This window comes from Ptychodera flava, chromosome 6 (genome assembly GCF_041260155.1).
Source record: "Ptychodera flava strain L36383 chromosome 6, AS_Pfla_20210202, whole genome shotgun sequence".
NCBI lineage: Eukaryota > Metazoa > Hemichordata > Enteropneusta > Ptychoderidae > Ptychodera > Ptychodera flava.
The window spans coordinates 38,375,383-38,398,786 of NC_091933.1; the positions used below are offsets into that span (position 1 = coordinate 38,375,383).

At 38.9% G+C, this 23,404-nt stretch overlaps 3 protein-coding genes across 5 annotated transcripts in view; 1 reads left to right on the forward strand and 2 right to left on the reverse strand.

Annotated features, from left to right (window-relative positions):
* Positions 1–12,020, reverse strand: LOC139135708 (uncharacterized). The gene is made up of 10 exons (XM_070703342.1): positions 11,913–12,020; positions 8,066–8,176; positions 7,618–7,746; positions 6,005–6,163; positions 5,315–5,458; positions 4,558–5,091; positions 3,945–4,262; positions 3,359–3,436; positions 2,772–2,813; positions 1–1,060 (listed from the first exon to the last, which is right to left on the reverse strand). The coding sequence occupies exons 2-10, from the start codon at positions 8,079–8,081 to the stop codon at positions 1,035–1,037; spliced, it is 1,446 nt and encodes a 481-aa protein (XP_070559443.1). The 5' UTR covers positions 8,082–8,176; positions 11,913–12,020; the 3' UTR covers positions 1–1,034.
* A 3,125-nt stretch (positions 12,021–15,145) lies between these two features.
* Positions 15,146–22,708, reverse strand: LOC139135712 (IQ motif and ubiquitin-like domain-containing protein). The gene is made up of 11 exons (XM_070703346.1): positions 22,570–22,708; positions 20,274–21,451; positions 19,742–20,044; positions 19,161–19,492; positions 18,563–18,773; positions 18,040–18,215; positions 17,690–17,860; positions 17,325–17,501; positions 16,715–16,963; positions 16,113–16,298; positions 15,146–15,683 (listed from the first exon to the last, which is right to left on the reverse strand). The coding sequence occupies exons 2-11, from the start codon at positions 21,439–21,441 to the stop codon at positions 15,513–15,515; spliced, it is 3,144 nt and encodes a 1,047-aa protein (XP_070559447.1). The 5' UTR covers positions 21,442–21,451; positions 22,570–22,708; the 3' UTR covers positions 15,146–15,512.
* Positions 22,709–22,863: 155 nt separating this feature from the next.
* LOC139135711 (dynein axonemal heavy chain 12-like) overlaps positions 22,864–23,404 on the forward strand; it is a 55,078-nt gene continuing 54,537 nt past the window's right edge. For 2 of the 3 annotated variants that reach the window (XM_070703343.1, XM_070703344.1), the window contains exon 1: positions 22,864–23,052. The gene's annotated coding sequence lies outside the window, so the exon portion shown is untranslated. The remainder of the gene's footprint in view (positions 23,053–23,404) is intronic. The other variant, XM_070703345.1, reaches the window with a different exon arrangement.

The window sequence follows — 23,404 nt, forward strand, 5'->3', positions numbered from 1 at the left end:
TTATATACACAGGTATTTAATTATACACGTGGCTCTAAAGGAGCTTAAAGTCTCGAATAAATATACATATATGTACACCATAATACGCTGGAGAAAAAGAATCGTGTTCTGAACGAGACTCGAATACAAAAGTATACTTTACATTTACACGTTCTTTCTTACGAAATTCTTGGAAATAAGTTTTACCATGAAATTCATTGTTGCGTAAGATTAGTAATGTAAATATTCAAACAGTTTTTTTTCCGCTATGAATGTCAACAATACAGACAACAAGCGCTAATGTGAGGACCAGGGATTGAGGGCTGCCGCTTTAATACAAGATATGTAACACTGTAAAGTCATAGGCTATGGTCCTCAAAGTGTCCACAACTGTGTATCCATGGATGTAAATATAGTTATGAAAGTATCGTTACAATAAAGTCTAAGGTCCCAGAAACTGTTCGTTGTCGTCTAGATTTCTCAAAATATATATTGCATACTTTAACAATGTTCTGCAGGTTTGTTTGCTTTTTGTTTATTTGCTAAGCATTTTTGTAATCGTGTTATTGCTGAAAGAGTCGCTGTTTTAGATAGCGGGAACATGTTACCAGACATATTGAAGGCCATGTTTTAGCGATTCTCCCACCCCTCGCTATCGGCATTTCTCCTTAAACTGAGAAGTTTGGGTTTTAATTGACTGCAGGACAATCGATGGGATACCTGAATATTTTTACGCACATGGGCCAGTTCGTGTTTTCGAGCTATCCGTAATAGTATTTGTCACTTTGAATTAAATGTTGACTGTTGGTTCGTTCATCAGCGAATCTGGACATCGGAAAGTTTGTCTGTCACAGATCAATAATCCCCAGTTTCCGGTTATATTCCGTCTCAAACGATACAAAACCGACGAATGTTTGAAATGAAGGTTCCTCTTTGGATCGTCACAAAGCCTCTACGTCGTGTCCGTTCTCGTTTGGTTGTGCTGGGAAACTTGTGTCCGCACTGGTCGAAGGTAGGATGCTAGTTGACCTAAACCCGACCCCTAGGTCAGCTGGTCATGCACTGTTGGGCGCCTGGTCATCTGTGCAGAGATTAGATTTATCAAGAGGTAAATGAACTGTCGGAAGCAGCAAAACCAAGACACTTATTAGTTGGCAAGTTACTGATATAATGCAATAGTGCTAGAGCAATGAACGCAATCGACCAACTTGGTATATGAAGGTAGGGCGCCCCTCAAAATTGAAAGACTTGAACTTTTCATAAGGAAATTTAAACCACAATTCCCGGAAATCAATGATACAAATCAGGGGTCACCGTTCAAAAGCCAGTACTAGAGAATCAAATGACCTAATATTTACCGATGTTTGAAATTCAAAATAGCCGCCATCTCTGTGTTACGACTTTCTCAAAAGTAAGGTGATGAAAGCCCTCACAAGTGGTAGACCAAAACGGTATTGTGAACGTTTGAAAGTTCGGATATCTGTCCACGATGCGCATTCTACCCGAGGAGGGCGCAAAAGTTTACAATCCGTAATACTTTTGATATCGTATTTGATCGGTGTTTAAAAGAATCTGTTCCTCGCGTTTTAATATATTTATCATCCATCACCTTATGTGGACATACAACTTGCAAAGTAGATCGACAAGAACGGCTCCGGTGAAAGGTTTCCAATTTTGTCTTGAGAAAGAATAAAAATTTTACAATGTGATGAGACACATTCCGTGTTTAGACTATTTTTTGACAGAAACCGGTCTATTCAGAGATGATTCTAGATAGGTGTGGACGAAATTTGCAGTCGGAGTGCTGGACATAAATCTGTACGTCGTTATACCCCTATGGCTGCACCATAGAATGAGTTGGACATGCGTGATGGACAGGTTAAGGTGGAATGAGCTTCGGGGACAGATATTCAGACTCTCAATTTTTTACAATACTTCTGATCTACCGATTGTTGGGGCTCATTTGAAGCTCTTGGAGTAAGCAAGATTTTCGCCGTCTCAGATTTGAAAGTCGAAAATTTTATTTTTCCCCATACAGTAAATATAAGGATGGCGGCCATTTTGAATTTCAAATTTCGGTAAATATATGTTAGATAATTTGTTTCTCTGGTACCAAACTTTGCAAGGTGACCCCTGATTTTTATTCTAGATTTGGCAAGAGGATGATTCAAAGTTTAATTGGGGAAAATTTGAGCAAAAGTTTAAGTTTTTCACTTTCGAGGCGCATACCACACTGTACCGGATATGCCGTACAATCTCAAGGGACTCCAGAAGCAGACGACAATCATTTATCAATTTAACGCTGAGCTGGAGTAAATAAATAGGGGTTAGTAGAATTTTGAACTCGAATTTTTCATTTTGCTGGCGGAGAACAATTTTTCACCACCTTACATTTGGCAGGCATATGTCCGAATTTTAACAAATAAAAACTAATTATTCATCGAGTAAAAGATCAGATTACTGTAACGTAATTTAAATAAATACTGAACTAGGTAGATAAATACGCTTGTAAATGTGTTTCGATGGGTCCTCTACGCTAAATGAACAGAAATGTGCCCCTAAGATTTAGTTGAGTTGCCTTATTTTGCTTTGCTTAACTTGGTCGACATTTAAGATATTTTGTCAAATGACGAGTGGAAAACGTGCATCATGCAGCCTTATTTATGAAGGTTGCCTCCCACTTTAATTTCATGATTGGCGGCAACCATTCCAGTGCAGAGTCATGGCGCCTTTTAAGCCGCTAGTGTAAGATTCGCTCTCAATAAATATTACACAGACATTATTTCAAATACCTTGGTCATCGCTGCTTGTGTCGTCTTCGCTCAGACTTGCGTCTGCAATTTAAAAAAAAGGTATCGTTCAAACATATTTAACTTCGCAAATTAAAAAGGTTGGGCTGTGGTTAAAACCGTTAATATTATCTGTGATGTGAATTCGAATTTTAAGATTCTGTATAACAGCATTACCAACAGAAATGCCAGCATCCCTGTATTTGTAAGAAATGTAGACGGCACGGGTCATAAGCTTATGTATGACTGTTACAAACATTAGACTGTGACTCGTGTCTTTGACTCAAGTCTTTCTGTTGCTTCAGAGCAACGAAGACTTTTACTCCGACATGAGGCCTGAAACATTTGCGTCGCTTCAATCGGTACGCGACGTGGAAGTTAGTTTCTAATTACTTGTAATTTGTTGCCAGTTGTATATTGTAATTTCAGAAATTTAAATGTACTGACTTTCCATCATATTTAAAACACATTTGCAAATTTGTGTGTGTGTTTGTGTTATATTCGTAAAAAATTCAGGTAAAAATTAATTTTCCTGATCAGTGAGCTGACATTCCGAAAGTGTCATGATTAACCCAGAGTACAGTACCGACCTTGATCATCATTTGGACGCTCGCTTTTCTTCGGGGATTGTCTCCTTTGTAAAACTCGTTGAATAAAGCTGACTTTACCTGCATGACAAAACACAACTACAGTTTCAAAACGTTTTGGCCCACGATGAGGGTGAAAATACAAAATTACAAACTTACAAAGTCATAAAATCGCTCCCTGATACTGTAAGTCATTAACTGGGGATCACTGTGCACCAATCCGCCTGGAATGAGTCACATTCGCACTATCTCAGAGCATTTCCTAGTTTTCCGTCTGCGTAAAAGCAATGTCGACGTACTGAATTCATGTAGCTTTAGTCTGCAAATCTAGCTTGTGGAGTGAGCCAACAGTTTTAAGTTATTCCAGAGATGGTGCTCGCCCCACATTTAGATTCATACCCGCTGTTTTTAAAAGGAACGCTTCTTTTCTTAAATATACATTTGGTCCATCCCTCATATTAACGACAAGGTTGGAGACTTTTGTCGTGCGTTTCTCGTTGCAGGGACTCTCCCTTGCCGATTGCTCGTAAAACTCCCCGAATCTACTTATATACATGACGGTTTCAAACAGTCAACATGTTATACTAACCTTGTGACACTTCGATTTTGATCATCTTAGCCTTGCTTGAGAGTGTGTACAATTTACCGTCACCTGTACGATGATGCATCAGTGTCGACACGGATATCTGATACTGGCCGGGGGATAGAATGTTACTTTCCCAAGACTGAGCGGACGGATTCTCGATCAGTTCAGATACTGATATGCCCTTTTTCTTCCCATTCTTTTTCAATGGTTGGCAGGTGATACGGTAACCGGTGTGATTAGATGTCGATACGGACCATCCTATTCGAACTGAATTTGATGATGTGCTCTCCAGTTTCTCCAAGGATTTGACTGGTTCTAGATCTAAAATATGCAACGAGAGGACAAACGTCAAAGCATCGTAGTCATCAATTCCACAGCCACTACTATCGCTGCCATCGGCATCAACAACATCAGTAAAAGCAACATCGATTCTACCGCAACTACCAACATCACCACCGTTATCATCATCATCATCGTCATCGTCGTCGTCGTCGTCGTCGCCGCCGTCATCGTCGAAATCATCAAAGTACAGTGATCGAATAATCTGTATTATTTTTAAACGCCTCTACCGACATACAAATGCTTCCATTCCACTGTATTGTACATTTCTTCTCACCTTTATCCGCCCTTTCCGAGCTAAACCATCCAGCCTCTATCCTCTTCCCTTCGCTGTCCTCCAGTGACCTGCACAGATCGGGGTAAGAGTCCCTTAAGGCAGTCTTTAGTTTTCCGTACGCTGCATTGGTCCTGGGGAGTTGATGTATAAGTTCAAAGGCCCGGCCCTCGCGATCGTTGATGCCAAGGACCACTTTGTACGCACGATAGCTGATTGCCTTCTGCTCAAGCAGTGAGTTCAGAATGTACTTCGGTTCAACGTCATTGATAATTTGCGTTATGTTCTCACGGATTGCATGAAGGAAACTGTCCTCGGCCAAATTTTCGAATTCCTTCAAGCACCGATGAATATTGTTTGATTTAGCCAGCGGATGTTCGCTGCCAGCTACGATCTCATTCAACATATGCACTATTCTCGAAAAAGAGTATTCGCCTGAGGAATTGTTCGTGTCTGATGCATACCATAGGCGTCTATATTCTCCGTCAGTGATTATCTTACGTTTATACAACAAAGAAATAAAACTTCTGAGGTCGCCTACATATGAAAAACAAAAGAAAGTGTGCAAAATTAAAGCGTCAGTTCACGATGTTTTCACAATTTTAGTTTAAATTATAAAGTTCTGCCATGTTATTGAATTAACCGAAAGATTTGTATCACTCTGTTAAACAAATTTAAATGTAAAGGACATTTTACATTATATTAAAAATTGATACCGTTACACAGACACACAGACACAGACGTATACACAAACACTTACCTGGACATATTGGTTCGTTTTCACCGAATCCATCTAAATTTAGCTCATAAAGTTCATCTGCCAAGGTCAATGGGTTGACGACACTCAGAGCAGCTTGTACGTTGCTGGTTTTCCCTATTGACTCACTTGAAGCAAAAGTGGTACCTCGTGTGTAGAAAGAGAAAAAGGACATTTACTTTTTTATGCCTTTCATTAGTAGCATTAAAAGTGCTGAGAAAGCTAGGCCCTAACCACGATTCTATCTAAGGCACTGTTTTAATTCTGTCTCATCCAAAATTTGATAATCATTTGTGTGACAAGTAGGGTAGGCCTACCCTGTTTCTGGATGGAGCCAGTTGCTTTTTGGCGTCCAGTGTTGGATAGTCCGTCGCTCGAGGGCGCTCTCCAAGCTGCAGTGCCAAATCGCCCTGCACCCAGCGAGGATCAAGGGACAGTCTCATGATAGCCTAAAATATGTAGCATTCTTTTCGGGCTATTTTGATTACTGTTTTACCATCGTGTTCCTAAGTTTTGATATGAAAGTTAAATTTTAACTGCGGGATAACAGCGAACGTGCAGAACATGAGAATACCATTTCATTGTTTTTAATCTATATTTACTATATCCTGATTAGATGTAATGGCTCCTAGGAATGTTCAAACCCGGAAAAATCAAGGAAATAAATACTTAAGTTGCTGAGTCATTATTTACCACTGCTGCTGCCTTCTTCGTGACAACCAACTTGCCTCTGTCTTTCCGTCGTCACTTTTTCGTCCCCGATTTCCTGTTCTGGCAGATGGGTATTGTCCCCGGCGCCATATCCAGAGTCCCTGTTTGTTTCAGGATCTTCCCTTTCAACAATCTCTGCCTCTAGAAATATGAAAACCCGTGACTTTGTAAAATATTGTACAATTACATATGTCAATCTATATCGTACCCGCTTACTACGATATATGCATGCATACTTTTTATTTAAAGGAATAGTACTTGTTATCATGTTTTTTGGGGGTGATTAATAAAATACGAACATATCTCTTTCTTCTACCAATAGTATGCTGCAATGCATACTATTGGTAGAATGTAGAGGACTAGTCCGGAATATAATCCACTCGTCAATAATTACATTTATCGACACACAAAAACGCTTTGTTGGTAAGTGATACTTTACGCATTATGACATAAATTTTGTTAGCAGACGAAAGAATATAGAAATAACGGGCGACGCGCTGACCATTTACGTTTATTTGTGGGCAAGGGCGAGAGGAAAGCCAAAAATAAATGGGCGAGGCTTGCTGAGCCCGTTAATTTGGCTTTCCTTGAGCCCGCGCCCTTAAATAAACGTAAATGGTCAGAGCGGAGTCTGTTATTTCCATTATATTATCAGCGAACCCAAGAAAACCGTCAAAATTTCCGAAAATTTCAGGAGCGAACGACAACTGGGCCCCAGAAACTGAGCAATACGCGACGGACTGTCACGCGCGCTGTTAAAAATTGGCAAATCTGGAGATGTTTTCAGAAAAAAAGTATCTCAACTTGACCTACAAGTGCTCCACTTTATTTTGTGATTGATTATGATTTGAGCTGTAATGTTACGATGCTTTGAGTTGTTAATCTTATTAGTCATATTCGCGGGCATGTAAATAAACCATTACTGTGTATTTGTGGTCAGTCACGTGGTTCAGCTCGACCAATCAAAATGCGACGGGCAGGGCATGGTAATATAATATGTATTTTACGAAGAGTACAAAAATACCGGAAAATACTCAAAAGTTACAGCTAATAATAGTGTTGAACGCAGCGAATCCCATGGCATAGTTTGGAGGGTAGATTTCACGGGCAGCGCACCAAACGATACATTAAGGTGGTTCGCGTCTCCAAAATGAAAGACTAAAACTTTTACTCAAACTTTGCTCAAGCAAATTTTCAACCATTCTCTTTCAAAATCAATAATAAATCCCTGTTGAAAACTTTACTTACTCCATAAGCTTCAAAATGCTACAACAATGCTTTGTGTCCACGTATATGACTACATGTGCCAAAGAACACCTTCCTCCACGGTCTTATAGTTATCCCTGGCGTTGTGGGGATTGTATCATAGGATAGCAATATGATTTTAAGAAAAATAACATCACTGGCTAATGTGTCGCAGAAATAAGTCCATCTTAGAAAAAAATATATTATGGTCAATTGATCACAGGTTAATTGGAGTGGAGCCGTTCGGTGCACGGTTATCATAAGCAAGGGTACAACATTTAATTTACTGACAGTACCCCAATATTCTTATCGTCATTTTTCCTCTATATAGATCTCAAAACAGCACTCACCGATTTCTACGTCCTGTTCAGAAGGAAGGACATTTCGCTGTTCTTCGGGGACTTTATTTTCTCCTTCATCGTCGAGGCTGAGCCCGGAATCTCTTTGGTCAGTTCCCAGCTCAAAATCATGAGGCTCCTCTGCGACAATAGGAAAGACACAAAGGTTTTGACTGTCAATACAGTAATGCTACTCACGTAGATCAAACAAAACCAGCCATGTACGCTCAATGATTTGCAAAGTTGTTGTGACCGTTGAAATGCCGTTTACCCCTTCATCAAGTGAAGTTTAATTCAAAAATTAAAAAAGATTGATTTCTATAATGTCACATAGATAGTTGATAGATATGATGAGAGCCTGTTATTGATCATGGCGGTGCTTGGTGGTGGTAATTATAACGCTCAAAGGTGGTCAAAACACCTTGATTTCCTGCCATTTGTCTGGTTTTAAGATACCTACCGACACGTTGTTCCATTCCTATTCTACTATCCGCCTTATGAAAAGTCTTTCAGGAAGCTAGAGCTCGTTATCACGCGCCAGCATTATAACGTACGCCATCGTAGAGGTTATCTGCGAAAAAGTCACAAGACGGTAAATCAGTATGTCAACCATGCGTATTTTTACAATGTAACTCACACGCCATGTCATGTACTTCCGTATGGTCGCTGCTTTTTTTTCATTGTCGTCAGGTAAACAGAGAACGGCTCCAGTAATTTCTAAAAATGTGCGTTATTTATTTTATAATACGCATTTCATTTCATAAAGACTCTTGGTAGAACAATGCAACTGTTGTTCATTCGTCCGGCACACGTGTGATGGCGCCTGTTTCCTGGCTCATATAGGAAGGTGATCACCAATACGGATATAAGGGACCGTTGAGTTTTACACTTCAAGAGTGCTTTGGGAATTCCAGGGCATCAATATTTTTCAAGGCGAGAAGGGTGAATCACAAAACTCTAAACGACCTGCACTTTATGTTCTCACTTTTTCTGCCAAAAAGTGAGCTCAAAATCTACTCGTGAAAACTCGACTGTCTCAAGGGCAGTCGTGTTTGACAACACCACGGTTATGTATGCAAAACTGTTGTTTGTAGTCTTACCGCTGGAAAAATCCAACTTTAAACGAGCTCTGTTAGTGCAATAATCCATTGATTTCCGACAGTAAAAGATTATAACCCCAACAAGAGACTATATACCCTATAGAGGCCTTCGGACACATTGTTTTTGCTATACTATATTGTATCAATAAAATTACTATAGGGATCCTGCCACGTCGCAAAATGACCCGAACGTTTGACTGTGAAGTAATCTGGAACTCGCAGCATCACTGTCATTTCAAATTGTCTCCTAAAAGTCCAGTCACTCTAATTACAATGTAAACAAAACCATAGCCGTCTTCTTTTGTTCTGATGCCACTGTTCATGAATCCCCACTGTCCTCCATCCTTCCTCTCGTGGTAATTTTTCTTGATGAAAATCCTACTCTGTTTTGACGGCTTGTGTTTATCGAGAAATGGGTAATTACCTTTTTTTCCTGATCAAAAACATTTCTTTGAAAAGAAAACTAGCAAATAACAAACTTTGAAGTGTACGTGGTTGACTCTTCTTTCTATGGGTTTTGTATGGTCAATGAATTCTTGGTCGACATTGCAGGGAGAATTTGGTTTTTTTTCTGTTGGCGGTATTATCTTCAAGCTGATATTGTGCATATGATTTCTTTATGCCTGCACTTTGCTGAAAAAATGCCGACAGACCCTCCGCTTATTTGATGTCTAAAATACATCCATGTATATCCATCAAGGTAACGTCGGGGTGAGGCATGTGACATGAATTCATTCCATGACTTTGAACAACAACAACTGTACTTGTTTAAACTATGAACATATCAGTCTCAGTCTCTCAGAAATTATATAATCCTCCCACAAATTTCACGAAATTACAGATTCAAATGTATGTAATGCAAGGCTTTTTTCGGCGAGTGAAGACCAAAAAACCCTAAAATATGTTAATATTCATTTTAAGCAATAGTCATCTATATATATATATATATATATATATATATATATATATATATATATATATATATATATATATATATATTACAACTGAGCATTACCACATCTATCTTGTAGTTCTGAATATAATTATTACAATTGCTAAATTGACATTCACCTAATTCAATGTGTGATTAATAAATGGGAAGTGTATCTTTCAGGTTTGTTGATACAAGCCACCTTATCTGTCATTTATGCAGAACAAAGTCCTGTTACCAAAGACAGTCCTCTACGCACACTCGTCTGATGTCCTAATTTGTATTTAATTGGTCTAAAGCATGGTTGCGTTCTGTTAAAAGTGACTTCCACTTTTCTCGAATCCATAGGCCATTAACTGAATTTATTTAGTGTTGGTTTTATATATGCTTAGGATTGTTGATATGGAATCTCTCTCTCTCTCTCTCTCTCTCTCTCTCTCTCTCTCTCTCTCTCTCCTCTCTCTCACACACACACACACACACACACACCACACATACAGACACGCACCAATGATTTATATTCATCGTTTACATTATTTCCGATTAAATTTCTATATTTTACATGTGACAGAACATTGCAATCACATATATTACATGTAATACATTATGTACTGCAAAGGTATGGCCTTAAGTTATGTCACATATTAGCTCCAACCTCATGATGGATATGGGAGGCATGGTGAAATACGAATTCACTGTAAGAGCCTACCAATGTTCTATTGTTTTGTAGTTCAGCGAGAGGGAGAGAAAGTATAAACGTAATATTATGTCGCCACAGTTCACTGTTGTCTGGTACTGGGATATACAGCTGGATGCTCCCCGATAGTTAGTGTGAAGTAATGGACCCCGTGCGAGCGGACGGTGGATATGGGCACAAACTGTAAGAAGGCAACATGACACCAAGAATACAATACAATCATTTTTCCTTTCTATCTCGAAGTGCTTCCAATATATTGACACTTAACCGATTTAATGTAATGCCATGATAACTTCAAATCTGACTTATCGGTTTAGCTACAAACAACAAAAACAAAAACATCACAAAACAAAACGGTAACTAGGATTAAGTGTGCATCGTATTTATATGGGCGCAATGGTGCGGCGGGTTTTTCCCGTACAGATTGCATTTCGGATGACTCAAAACAGATTACTTTATAAATTTCTCGTCAAAGCTATTTACTTCCTGCTCAACTCGCTTTCTACTGTGCTAGTTACCCCTGACTAGGATAGTTTATCAAATATATTCAGCGTGCTTTCGAATCCACCGAAATTGCCATCTGAAATATGTGGAAGCATAATACAATGTCCGTGTATTGCAACAAGGCATTTAACCTTCCAGTGCAGGTTACAGGTATTTCCTGGTCAGCTTACCCATGTTATAGGAGTATGATGAACGATACGGCTCAACCCCCCCCCCCCCCCCGCACACACACTCACAGAGACACGTAAACAAACGCGGACGAGAATTGTTCAAAATTAAACGACACCCACAAAATAACTCGTCGACAAAACAATGTTCTGTTCGAATCAGAGTCTGTCTAACCTACATATTTGTACAATCGCTATACAGTGACTGATAAACAATCTTTTCGCTCTTTATAATCACACAATCCTGGATATACTACTGAAAAAACGTTGTTGTATACGATTAAACTACCCAATTAACAAAGCTATTTTAAGGTTTGTAATGTACAAATCTACGACAAACATCATCATCTTTAGTGACCCTCTTTCAGTGCTGTTTATATAAGTTGAAAACAATAATGAGCTCAGACGAGGAACTATAATTGGTACTTCCTGCTCGCAAAGAACTCCACTGTTGTAGTTGTCTTCCTAACAAAAATGTCGAAAACTGATCAAGTGCCCTCTTTAAACCTGGCTAATACCAAAATTTACCATAGTCATCGAGGTCAGTTGCATTTTGTTTTTTCTAAACAGTTAAATAGTTCTCAAAAATCTAAGGATGACGGAAGACAGTCGATCGGTCACACTGAAAATCCATTATGCCTGAAACTCTCTCATTGACTGTTATATAATACTTTACATCTAACGCAGTTAAACCGTGAACTACCTGTATAATCCTATAGGAATGTAAGGTGTGATATTTTTGTTTTAACATAATTAATGATAATAATATCCATTTCATTCAAAGTTCCTGATTAATGGATGATGAACATGCCAATTGTCAAGAAAATGGAGAAAAGTTTACGATAGAGCCTCTCTGAGGAAGAGGTACAATTTGTGCTCAGCTTCTTTTCAACTAAGAGAACACTTACCCTATATTTTCCACTACCAAAAACCAGTTTTGCTCGAAGGAATACAAATGCGACTGCTTTCAAGTCATCTAATCTATAAATGAATGCTGGTGACTTAGTAAGGTATTCGTAGCGTCCAAAGTACAAATGTCAAGTATGACGTGTATACTATATTACGCCACTTGGTCTGTACCATTGCTTATCTGCGAGTACCCCTATCGTAAATTTGATGGTTGGCTGTCTCTTGGCCTCGTGACATAGTCCAAGGGGTTACTATGGCCATTGCAGGCTTATTACCCGGGGATATTTCGTTCGAACAGGGGGAGGGGGATTGAGAAATTGTGCCTGCTGGAGCTTGTAAGGTGAAAACGTGTAATTTAACTTTTGTAGGAAGTAGTGTTCGCTACTAGGACTACTACACCCGACTGCTATGGAATTTGAAGGGATGAAATATTGCGCTGCAGCAGACACACCTGAACATCAATATTCAAGCTATGGTACATAGTGGTCATAAAAAAGGTGGGAAAGGGACGTTTTTAGGGGCTGATATCGTCAGATTTGACAATGGCGTCGCTGAAAGCAATATTCGCTACAACTGAACACATTCGACAGCAAGTCAATTTGAGGGGCTGAAACATTTAGAAATACTCGACAATCAGTTTATCATGTCCTTGATACCCCTTGCATGGTCAAATAAAGGGGTCCTCTCGTTGATTTCGTCATATTTTCAACGATGGCGTCATCATTCAATGCAAAAAGTACATATTCTTTGTAACAAGGTTCTGCTTAGACAACAACACATTCTGCCGTGGGTCTTTGTCAATATTCCAAGGAAAAATGTGATTTTCTTGAACATTGTTGTTTAGCAAGTCGCCTTTCTCTGACGTCACATGGGTACCAGCATTCACAGGATATCGCGATAACCTGGGAAATGCGTGTTTTATTTCAGATTTTGCAAGTTTTGAACAACATTGCCATTAAAGTTAATAGCCATGTGAAGTTCACCATTATTTTATGCAATCTAAAATTTGTCATCAAATGTCGTGATCTAACTGCCATTGAAATTTTCTCAGCCTTTTAACAAGAGTGATTCTAAAGGGCTGATAAATTTATTTCCAAGTTGTAATACTTGTGTTTAAAAGATGATAGAATTATGAATACATATAAGTATAATACTTTAAAGTGACGTCTGGAGTGAATATTATTTGTTCTACACTGACATCGGAAATATTAATCCACACATTATCATTCCCATTTCGGTATCAAATTGTGTCATATCAAAGCAGATTATTCTTTAAAATGTTGGCAATGCATGAATTATGTGCAAACCATCTTGAGAATATATATTGTGGGAGTCTATTTCAAGGAATAGGTCTATCAAAGAGTTGATCAATGTAAAGAGTCCAGCGTTATAAAATTCTTTACTGATTTCCTTCTATTAAAGTACGGTAATTATCCAAAATAAGTGGTTTGCAAAATGCCAATCTCCTTCAGCATCTATTATCTCTCCTTGTCTAAAGCTTACTATTTTCAAACTTAGAAAAAGATATGAGAATTTTGGTCCGACATTAGTGAGACCCGGAGAACAAATTCTCAGTATATAAATTTTAGATAAACAAAGCAGATTTGTTAGATCCTACTTAATTTTTTTATTATTTGTCACCGATAGATTATTTTATTCAAGTAGGTGTGAAGAGAAAATCCACACTTTCCTTACTTTCAGTATTTTTCTTTGCTACATAAAGAAAGTAGAGCGCTTTATAGCCATCCGTAAAAACAAACTTGCTGAACATAAAAAAGAATGGGGAGATTATGCACGAATGTTTACAGGAATTCTACGAACCCGCACTATGCTAGGATTTCTGTTTCACAGTGCGCCACAACGTCTGTACCTCTTTGCGGTAGAACGACAAGCCGAAAACCTTTGCCGTAAAGACGCCAGTAGTTTACGACGTTCTGATATTCGGGTACAAAACAATTACGAGGGTACAAGACAGTAAATTATGGTAAACGAGTAACAGAAGAAAGCGAATTATTGACAAGTTGAAGACTTGACGATTGGATCCACACGCAATTCATGTAAGTCAGATATAAACTGACCGTAGCGTTCATGATTTTTCAGATAGACAATTTCATTATATGCCAAACACTTAGAATAACAGAAGTTCTTGTAGAACTTACCTACCAGAGGTAAAAACCAATTTGTTGGATATTTTGACAAAAGGAAATCTTTTGAAAATAATAAAAAATTTATTGTAACTTAAAACAAATGTGTTGTTATCCCTGGACACCTAATGACCAAAATTTGGATGAATTTATTTGAAGCTTTTTTGACAAATGTCACATAATAAACAATAACAAAAACAAACATGAAGTTATGTTGACTTAAAAATGCCAGAAATCATCCAAAAGTATTTTAGCCAGAATTGTCCAAGAAGAAGACAAAAGTTGATTAATTCTGTGACGGATGAAACAAACAGAATACTGGTTTTCTCATAGGTCATCCTAACTTCAACTTCTGCATTGTAACCACACTTTCAGTTAGCCAAAAGGAAACACAATGAAATTGGACTTTGCACACATTGGGGCTGTGTTGCCAAGTTGAACAATTAGCATTTCATCATGCTTTCAGAGCATGATACTCATATTATAGACAACAAAAATACCAAGAAATAAATCAAGAGCTACAACTAACCCTACATACCTGAGGTACCCTTTGATCTACTTTTGTTGGCACAGTCACAATGGAATTTGACAAGTTTCTCAATAAGCATATTAGGATAAACAGGGGCAGGTATCAGTAACTCTCTTTTCTGGCTGAAATATCTTCCTTGGCCTAAAACCTATATTTAGCATTCATTTTCAACTAAATGATTTCATCTTTTTTCTCAGCAAATATTGGCAAATTGAATTTAACAATAGCCAGGTACAACACTGGGGTAAGCCCCTTCACATTACCAGCAATGTATATTTCCTTATAGTGTTTGATCTCTGAACCTGTACAGCTATTGTGCCTCAACTCAATCTTCTAAGACAAAACAACGATCTTGTTGTTTCTGCACTCGTAATGAACTGTGAGTGCCATAGAGAACTCGGATGGGGTAAGCATATTTCTCTTAATACGTCATACATAAATCGGCAGCACATAGGAACTTATGCATGACGTCAGTTTAAAACTGATAAGAGATCAGTTTTATCGTAGTCATCTGATATAAGGACATTGGATGACAAAGAGGATACACATTGCTCATTTCTTTTTAAAAATGTATTTATTGTAAAGAAAATCATGTTTCCATGATTTTTGATATTCATACATTTATGAGAAGACAAAATATAAACTTTTTTAATGATTTTGTTCACGTGGAACTTTCAAATGTACAAATATCATTACACTGTCATATGGCAATTGTTATTGTGTTTTTACAGGAATATTAATTGGTAAATAATTATTCTCATCATTCTGCTACATTCTGTACAAATTAATTGCGAGGATTTAGTAATTACTGACATATTTTTCAGAATTTTTCTTATAAATATTTACAACATGTCAAACAAGAGTCCATGCAAAAATTTGGATGTAAATAGAACAAGATACGAGTTCTGTGTGGTTGGTGTGTAATTTTATGCCTTGGTGGATTGGAAGGTAACAGCACGGCTTCCGAGGGAATGACCTGGTTTTGGCTGCGAGGCCTTCTTTCTCATATGTTCCGCCATGCCCGGAAGTCTGGAAAAGTAGTTCCTAGACAGGGTTTGCTTGGAGCGAATCTTGTGGCAAAACACTCTTCCATAGGACTGTGGAAAGAAATATTTAAATAGTTTTTAAAATCACATATTAACTATCGTGGAGTAGGAAATGCAAATGCCGATAACATTTTTTTGATAAGGACTGAAAGATAGCAAGTGGTAAAACATGCTTTGGTGCAGTCACTTCCTAAAATTCTGTCAGTTCAGCAGTTGACATACATTCTAGTAGCAATGTCGTAAATAAACAAATACAAAATATATAAAAAAACAAAGTAACAAATGCACGATAAATAAATGACAATGATAATGTTACGATTTGTTTGTAAAATATTGGAATATATTTGGCTAGGAAAAGGAGACCTTTCTTCAGAAGTTACATTGACAAATATTGCCTCTAGGTCATGGTCTGTCAAAGGTTTATTTGACTTTTATGACGTGTGCAGATATGGAGAATGAATTCAGGATTCAAAATCTTACCTCTTCCACTTCTTCCAGTTTGAGATGAGCAGCAGCCTCATCTTTGGTGAGGAGGATGCAATTCCATGGTGACCACTCTTCAGTTTTGTCCCATCGGACCAAGACAAGGTCATAGAGGTCATCCCAGGCACTGAGTGCGCTCTGAGATGCCCAGATGTTCTCAACCAGATAACGCATGTCCACCTCCTACACAGAAAATCAAAACACCATCTTGTTAATGAACGGCAAATTTTTCTCATGATATTCTCAGACAGAGAAATTAAAGTTGGCACTCTGGGAACATGCCTGCACTTCATAGATAACCATTTTTATTCAGACACCTTTGCTTTTCACATGATGGAAATTTAAAAATCAAATTAAAATATCAAAATTTGATATAAATAATAGATAACTCTCAGTTAAACACATACTCTTTAACTTTCTGACTGAAATGCTTGTCAGAACTACAAGTGAGATGACCTCCCCTGAAAAGTAATGACCTGTGTCACAATACAATGCCAAGACCAGTGCAAACTTATGGGAGATACTTTTTCATTGACATCTATATATATTTCAGATAGCACTTTCTGTCACTACCACGGTAACCAAGAAGCACTACAAACCTGGAGGAGGAAGGCAATCCTGGAATCGTCTCCAAATGCTTCCTCTGCCTTGCGCAGATTCTTGAGCAAGAAACGGTAGTGGGAGTAGTCTTGCCGAATCCTGCCGTCGTTGTCCAGTTTGGCACACGCTCGGCACTTGCCAACCACTCTGGCATTGGAAGACAGCGAGAACTCTGTTGAGGGCAGGTATTTGTTGCAGCTTGGACAGAAGTAGATGTTCTTACGGAGAGTTGATGGATCCTGTGGTACCTGTAATTGAATGTTAAAATGTCAGGAATGCTTAAACTTATAAACATGGACAAAACTTGGTTTATGCCTTTACATCTGGTATCAAAATGCCAAATCCCTTACTTTCCATACACACCTATATTGCTTTCCGCATTTTCATGGTTCTATATAGCAGCCAATCTATCACATTTGTACCTGGAAATTGGCAATTGCTAATACTACAATAAAATAATGCTGAAATGGAATTGACATTCCATCAGGCAAATACCTTCATGTGAGATCTTGTGTACAACAAGCAATACTGCATGTCTTGACCTGTGGGTGACCAGCAGGTACTTGGCATGGCATGGAACAAACTTTGATTAGAAGTTCAGTTACAAACCTTAAGTAATCTTGCAGCTTCCGCATTGAATGTTGGAGTTTTGATGTACTGCAGGAACAGAGTAGAAATCCTTTTCCTCAGTCCCTCCAGGTTGGACTCTTGTACTCCCCTCATCAGTAAATCGGCTTCCCGATCAATCAATTCAATGATATCCTGTGTCAGTTTACAGTCATGCTCCTGCATAATTAAAAGACACAATAAATATTTTTTTCATTTGTTTTAAGCAGAATTGCATACCCGAAAATTGTGATCCCATACTATGAGTGTTCTGGTACCTTTCAAGTAAGAAGTGAATCCCAAACATCTTCAAGAAAACATCAACATACATTTCTCAACAAGAACATATTGTGACAATATAAACTCACCTTTACTGTGTGTTTTAGGGTCAATAAGACATCCAATCTTTCATCTTGTGTTAAATATTTCATATTAATACTATTATAAATATCTTTGAGCTCCCGCGCTCTAATTGTATACTGTGTGTCCATCTCTGTCTTCTTGCCATCAAATGCTCTCCACTTCTTTGGGGCTGCACACTTTGAGAATAAAAGAGAAAACATTGCACATTAGTGTTTTAGATACTATAGAAAACACCTCTGTGAGAATAAGTAGAAAAATTATTCATAAATAATTTCAGAATATGATAAACACTGTCAGAATCAGTTTGTCAAATTCATGAGCTATTCAGATAGAGTATTCATGATTTCAGCCTTACCTTATCAAGGAATTTCTCTATCCGCCTTTGTTTATTTTCTGTATCAGCTTGCAGTTTGTGTCTGCCGATAGCAGCAATGAGCTGGGTTTCTTGGTCTAGTAAGTGGCATAATGCTGCCTTACGCTGAGCACCTGTCATAGTTGCATTTATGACTTCAAGTTCCTCCTGTCGCCATTCTGGGGATAAAAACAAAAGAACATGCATGTTTGATCACAAGATGTCTCTCATAAACATAGCAGCTTGGAAATACTACTCATGCATGAAGATATGCAAATTTGTCTTCTTTATACATTGTCTGCTGTTCTGTACAATACTTTGCACATTGTTCGTTTGCTTTACTTATTTGCAGACATGATACCTCATGTTAACCATGGTCAGAGTTTTGTCCGTGAATAAATTTATCTTTCCAACAAAATGCATATAGGGGCATATTACTGGTAGTGATCCTTTGTCTGCATTTAATCATCTTTATTGTTCTGAATGTATATTGTGTTTGTTATCTTAAAAGGAGCACTACACTTACTTTCTAAAGCATGGTAAAGTAGATCAAAATCTTCCTTTGACTTGGGATTCATCCTTCTTTCAAACTCCCTCTTGATTCTGTCTCCTTTCTCTTTAATCTTACGCACTTCTTCCTCTCTTTCCCATTCAAGTCTCCTGGCTAGGTCCTCCTTCAGGTTCTCAACGGTGCGTTTTGCTTTCCATCGCCTGAAGTATGACTGCAGTATAATTACCTGCAGAGACAAACAGTGGGGCAATATAACTATTGTTAATTTGACATTAGTCAATGGTCTACTGATAAAATAAATGGTGCTTCTTCATTCATTTACAGCTAGATTGTATTGCTCACTGAAGCGTACACTGTATGAGTGATTGGAGCACACAATATATGTATTCAAAAGATATGGACGTTTAAATTATTTTTCAGATAATATGAAATGTTAAAGCAGCTCTTGACAGAATGGTGTTTGAAAGCTGATACAAATATTTGTATCAGCCTTTGGGGAGTGATACCTGTCCTGTGCATACGTGCACTTCACAAAACAATTATTTCTTAGTTTCTATTTTCAAAACAGAGAAAATATTACTCTGAAAGATATTCTGAAAAGAAAAAGACTTACATTTTTAATAATCATGGCATGATGTTCATCAGCTGTAGTGTACCTTCCTGGCACCATGAGTTTATCAGTCATATTTGAGACGTAGACTCCTATGCCGGTCATCTGTGTGGAGGTATCTATCTTAGTCTGCTGCCTCTGATGTCGCTCTTCAACAGTCTGAGTGTCCCTGCAGAATTTCTCTATACCATTGTCAGGTCGAATTTTAGGTCTAGTCTGTGCCGAGGCATGGTGGTATTCTTTACCAGTGACTCTGTGCCTGTATCCACCGAGATAGGCTTTCCTTCTTGTTGCTCTCTCAATTTCAACGACGACGTCCTCAATGGTGCCATCATCTATTCAGAGGTAAAGAAAATACACAAGAAACATTCAATATTTACTTGTCATCTTTTTATCAGGCAGTACTGTTTATGAGAAAATTATTCTGTAGACTGAAAATGTCTTGCATCACTGAGAAAAGCAACAGAGTGTTCTATTATTATTAGCGAAATTTCTGAGATTAGAATATGTGTACATTATGCACTCTTTGGTATCTAAAGGGCAGGCTGAACACTTTGGTCAGTATATTCAACAGAACAACTTACCTCGCTGCACCCGCACTGTAACAACATCTGGCATTACATATTCTGGTTTGGGCTTCATTGGCTTGAGAGGTGTATTGACTGGATCCGCTGAAGTCATTTCCAGCTGTACGGTTGCATTTGCATCGACGCCTAACGCAGCAAGGGTAACATCATCTGCCATGGCTTTGCCATCAAACATTAGGACAAGCATGGCCACTGGCATCTTCAACTCCACAGAAAAATGTCTCTTTAAGTCTCCTATTGTTTGGCCCAAGGCACATGCCAGTGTTGTAACTTGACCGCTGGGCATTAGTACAAATTTGACTGAAAAACAAAAGACGAATCAATATTTGAATAAGTGATGACATGGACAGCAACCTAAATTGTGAATTTTATGTTATGAATATGAAATTCATCTTTTTCAGTTGAAGACACTTTCATGATACTTTAATGACACACTGAAACTACATATTGTACTGTGAACAGACTGAAACTGTTCAATAGTTCATAAATTACATCCTGTGAAATGGGAACATAAATCAATTTTATTCACCTGTAGCTGTTGCACTCATGGATGTCCTTGGTGTGGGAGATTCTGCATGAGGATCAACTTCATGTTTTTCTCCCGTATCTTCAGTTTCAGCGCCAACAGTTTCTTTTGTTTGTTCAGTTTCTTTAGGGACCTCATCTTCTTTCTTCTCTTCCTCTGCTTCTTTTGTCTCAGCAGGTGCCTCCTCCTTTTGTTCTGCTTCTTCCTCCTTAACCCCAGCAGGTGCCTCCTCTTCAGGGGCAGCTTCCCCCTCTTTAGTTTCAGCAGCTGCCTCCCCTTCCTCGGGGGCAGCTTCCTCCTCTTTAGTTTCAGCAGCTGCCTCGCCTTCTTCAGGGGCAGCTTCCTCCTCTTTAGTTTCAGCAGCTGCCTCGCCTTCTTCAGGGGCAGCTTCCTCCTCTTTAGTTTCAGCAGCTGCCTCGCCTTCTTCAGGGGCAGCTTCCCCCTCTTTAGTTTCAGCAGCCGCTTCCCCTTCAGGAGCAACCTCATCATCTACCTTGGCACCATCAGCAGGTGGCTCTTCCGTTTCTTTTGTTTCTTCTGGCTGTTCTTTAGCTTCCCCACCATCTTCCTCTGCTGGGGCTTCATCAGCTTTTACTTCAGCATCTTCTTTGGCGTCTTGGGTTTCTTCAGTTTCTTTGACTTCAGCTGGTGCTCCTTCTTCTGCCTTATCCCCAGCATCTTCTCCTTGAGCTGTTTCTTCAACTGCTGCTTCTTCTGCAACCACATCTTCAGGTTTTTCTGCCTCTTCAGTGGCTCCTTCTGCTGGTGGCTCAGTCTCCCCTGCAGCAGTTTCCTCCTTCACCTCACTCTCTTTAGCTTCATCAGCTCCTTCCCCTGGGGCTGGGGTATCCGCTTTGCCTTCCTCTGCCTGTTCTGTCGCTGAAGCATCAGGCTTCTCTTCACCTTCTTTTTCTGCTTCTCCGTCCTGAGTTTCTTCAGCCTGTCCAGTGGCTTCAGTCTGTTCGCCAGCCTCACCATTCTCCTGGCCTTCCTCTGTCTGCTTTGCTTGATCAGGTTCTCCTGCAGCAGCATCTGCTTTTTCATTTTGATCTTCTGCTGGAGCAGCATCAGCCTGTTCTCCCTCTACAGGACCAGCCTCTGTTTGCTCTGCTGTTGTTTCCCCTGTCTCCTCTGCTGCAGCAGGTGTTGCTGGCTTTTCCTCATCTGCCATGTTTCAGGTCCTACATTTAAAGAAACAACAGTTATGGTAGTAGTACGCACCTGATAATTAAAAGTCTCAAACGTTTGCTAAAACTTTCTGTAAAGAAACATTAAACCATTTTCCTTTGAAATTAAGATTACAACTCAAGGGTCAGTCACAATACAGTAAAGGAGAAAAAATATCCAGAACTGACACTAAAAATTCAAAATGGCCCCATCCCTTTGTTAAGTTTGACAGTCCAAATACCTGTCCCTGTGGGCACATTCTAACTTAATGAAGTATGATAAAAGACAAGTTGCAAAGTAGTTAACTTCAAACCAAAAAAACGAACTAATTTTTTTATTTCAGTATGATATCATAAATAAACCACTTTTCCTGTCAGTATACGATTACATCAGAAATTATCCTGATACCAGAAAGTAATATCCCTTTTGAAATGCAGGGCATCATATACACACACAAAAAACATGTTTAGATACAACGTCTCACACTCACGCACAGGGACTCGCCCTGACTAAAATCATGAAGTCATATTATAAAGTAAACTTAGCCAATTGATGGAGATAGCTACATGCACTACCTCCCTGGAATGACCCAAATACAGTCTGACTGCCTGTGGAACCGCTCTTGCGATATATATTATATTAATACTCTGACAAGAAACACGATGCCCTGCTGTCAGTTATATCCGTTGGATTTAAGGGATTTTATGGATACCACTCCTGCCAGGCAACACATTTTGGGGGACTAATCTCGTATCTAATCTGCTATCCGGTCGAACCCTGTGTACTAAACCACCATGTTGACACCGTTAAGATTCCCGTGTCGTTAACATTATTACGCATTTCAGACTATGCATTTTGACTGATTCAGTGTAAACCTGGCAAAACTTTGATATTTGTTGTGTAGAAGATTGGTGAAAACAAATTTGGTGTTAAGAGGACACTGGATATGGAACGCGTTTCCCGCCAGGAGGAGGGTAACAGTACATTCTAGCCAATCTAGGCCAACTCTCCTACTGTAGATCCTGGGCCTTGTCGGTGGAAGAAATCTGTGATTGATTCGCGCGATTGGAATTTCCACCCTAGAAAGAGACAATCAGGTTATAAAATTGATTTGAAAGTCTGCGTTTCTTACCTTAGATACTAGGAATCACTCAACTTTCATGAAATTTACTGAAGTGATGGTCTATCTGCTGGTTTCTATCCATTTACTTCACCTCGAAGACATGGCTGTTGTGAACCTGCACTGTTTGTGTGACGTCTGGTTTCTATGGGATACGATCGATATACATCGCGCTGTTCCATTGGCTCCCGAAGAGAGACAATCACTTGTATAGGAATCTAAACCAATCAGAAAACGTGTTACTTACAGTCTTTTAAGAGAATTCTACTTCCTGGACACTCGTTTATTCGGCCAACTTCGGAAGTTATCGGAAATCGCCATAACAACAAATCGCAAAAGGCACAAGAAGTCGAAGTGCCTCTACGGACGAGCTTTACGTAAGAAGAAACTGCATTCTACCAAATTTGACAGGATGAACGACCTCAAGTAGTGGATTCCTTAAGAATATCAACATCATTTTCATTGTGATCGCAGTATTCGGGAAAAAGCATTAAGGTTTGTGCAAATCGATTTGTTGTTTATCAATGTCTGCCATTGCATGAACGCAGCCATGATGGATTCGTAATACCTGAGCTGCGACCGCCTTCATTGAACTGTTCGTCAAACGTAACGATATGTGAAACGAGGGAGCTTGTCTAACAAACGTTGAATAACGTCACTTCTCAGATAACGAGGCAAACTCTCTTATTAAGGAATAAAACGCAGATCTTGACTAAATATTTGTGAATTTCTCAATCGGGCTAGCTGCATCTGCACCATTTGTGAATGCGTAGACCGGGGAGATGTAAGTACTATCGATTTTAGGGTTTTCAGCTTGCGCACCTAAAACAATACTGTTACATTTCTA

What these genes read in the sequence shown, in the direction of transcription:
- LOC139135708 (XM_070703342.1), bottom strand. An exon ending in CGAAGAAGGCAGCAGCAGTG is followed by an intron (nt 5,459 to 6,004) that starts GTAAATAATGAC and finishes TCTACACACGAG; the next exon opens with GTACCACTTTTGCTTCAAGT. An exon ending in CTCGGAAAGGGCGGATAAAG is followed by an intron (nt 4,263 to 4,557) that starts GTGAGAAGAAAT and finishes TGCATATTTTAG; the next exon opens with ATCTAGAACCAGTCAAATCC.
- LOC139135712 (XM_070703346.1), bottom strand. Translation starts at nt 21,441, where the DNA reads ATGGCAGATGAGGAAAAGCCAGCAACACCTGCTGCAGCAGAGGAGACA. An exon ending in CATGAGTGCAACAGCTACAG is followed by an intron (nt 20,045 to 20,273) that starts GTGAATAAAATT and finishes TTTGTTTTTCAG; the next exon opens with TCAAATTTGTACTAATGCCC. An exon ending in GGATTGCCTTCCTCCTCCAG is followed by an intron (nt 16,299 to 16,714) that starts GTTTGTAGTGCT and finishes TTTTCTGTGTAG; the next exon opens with GAGGTGGACATGCGTTATCT.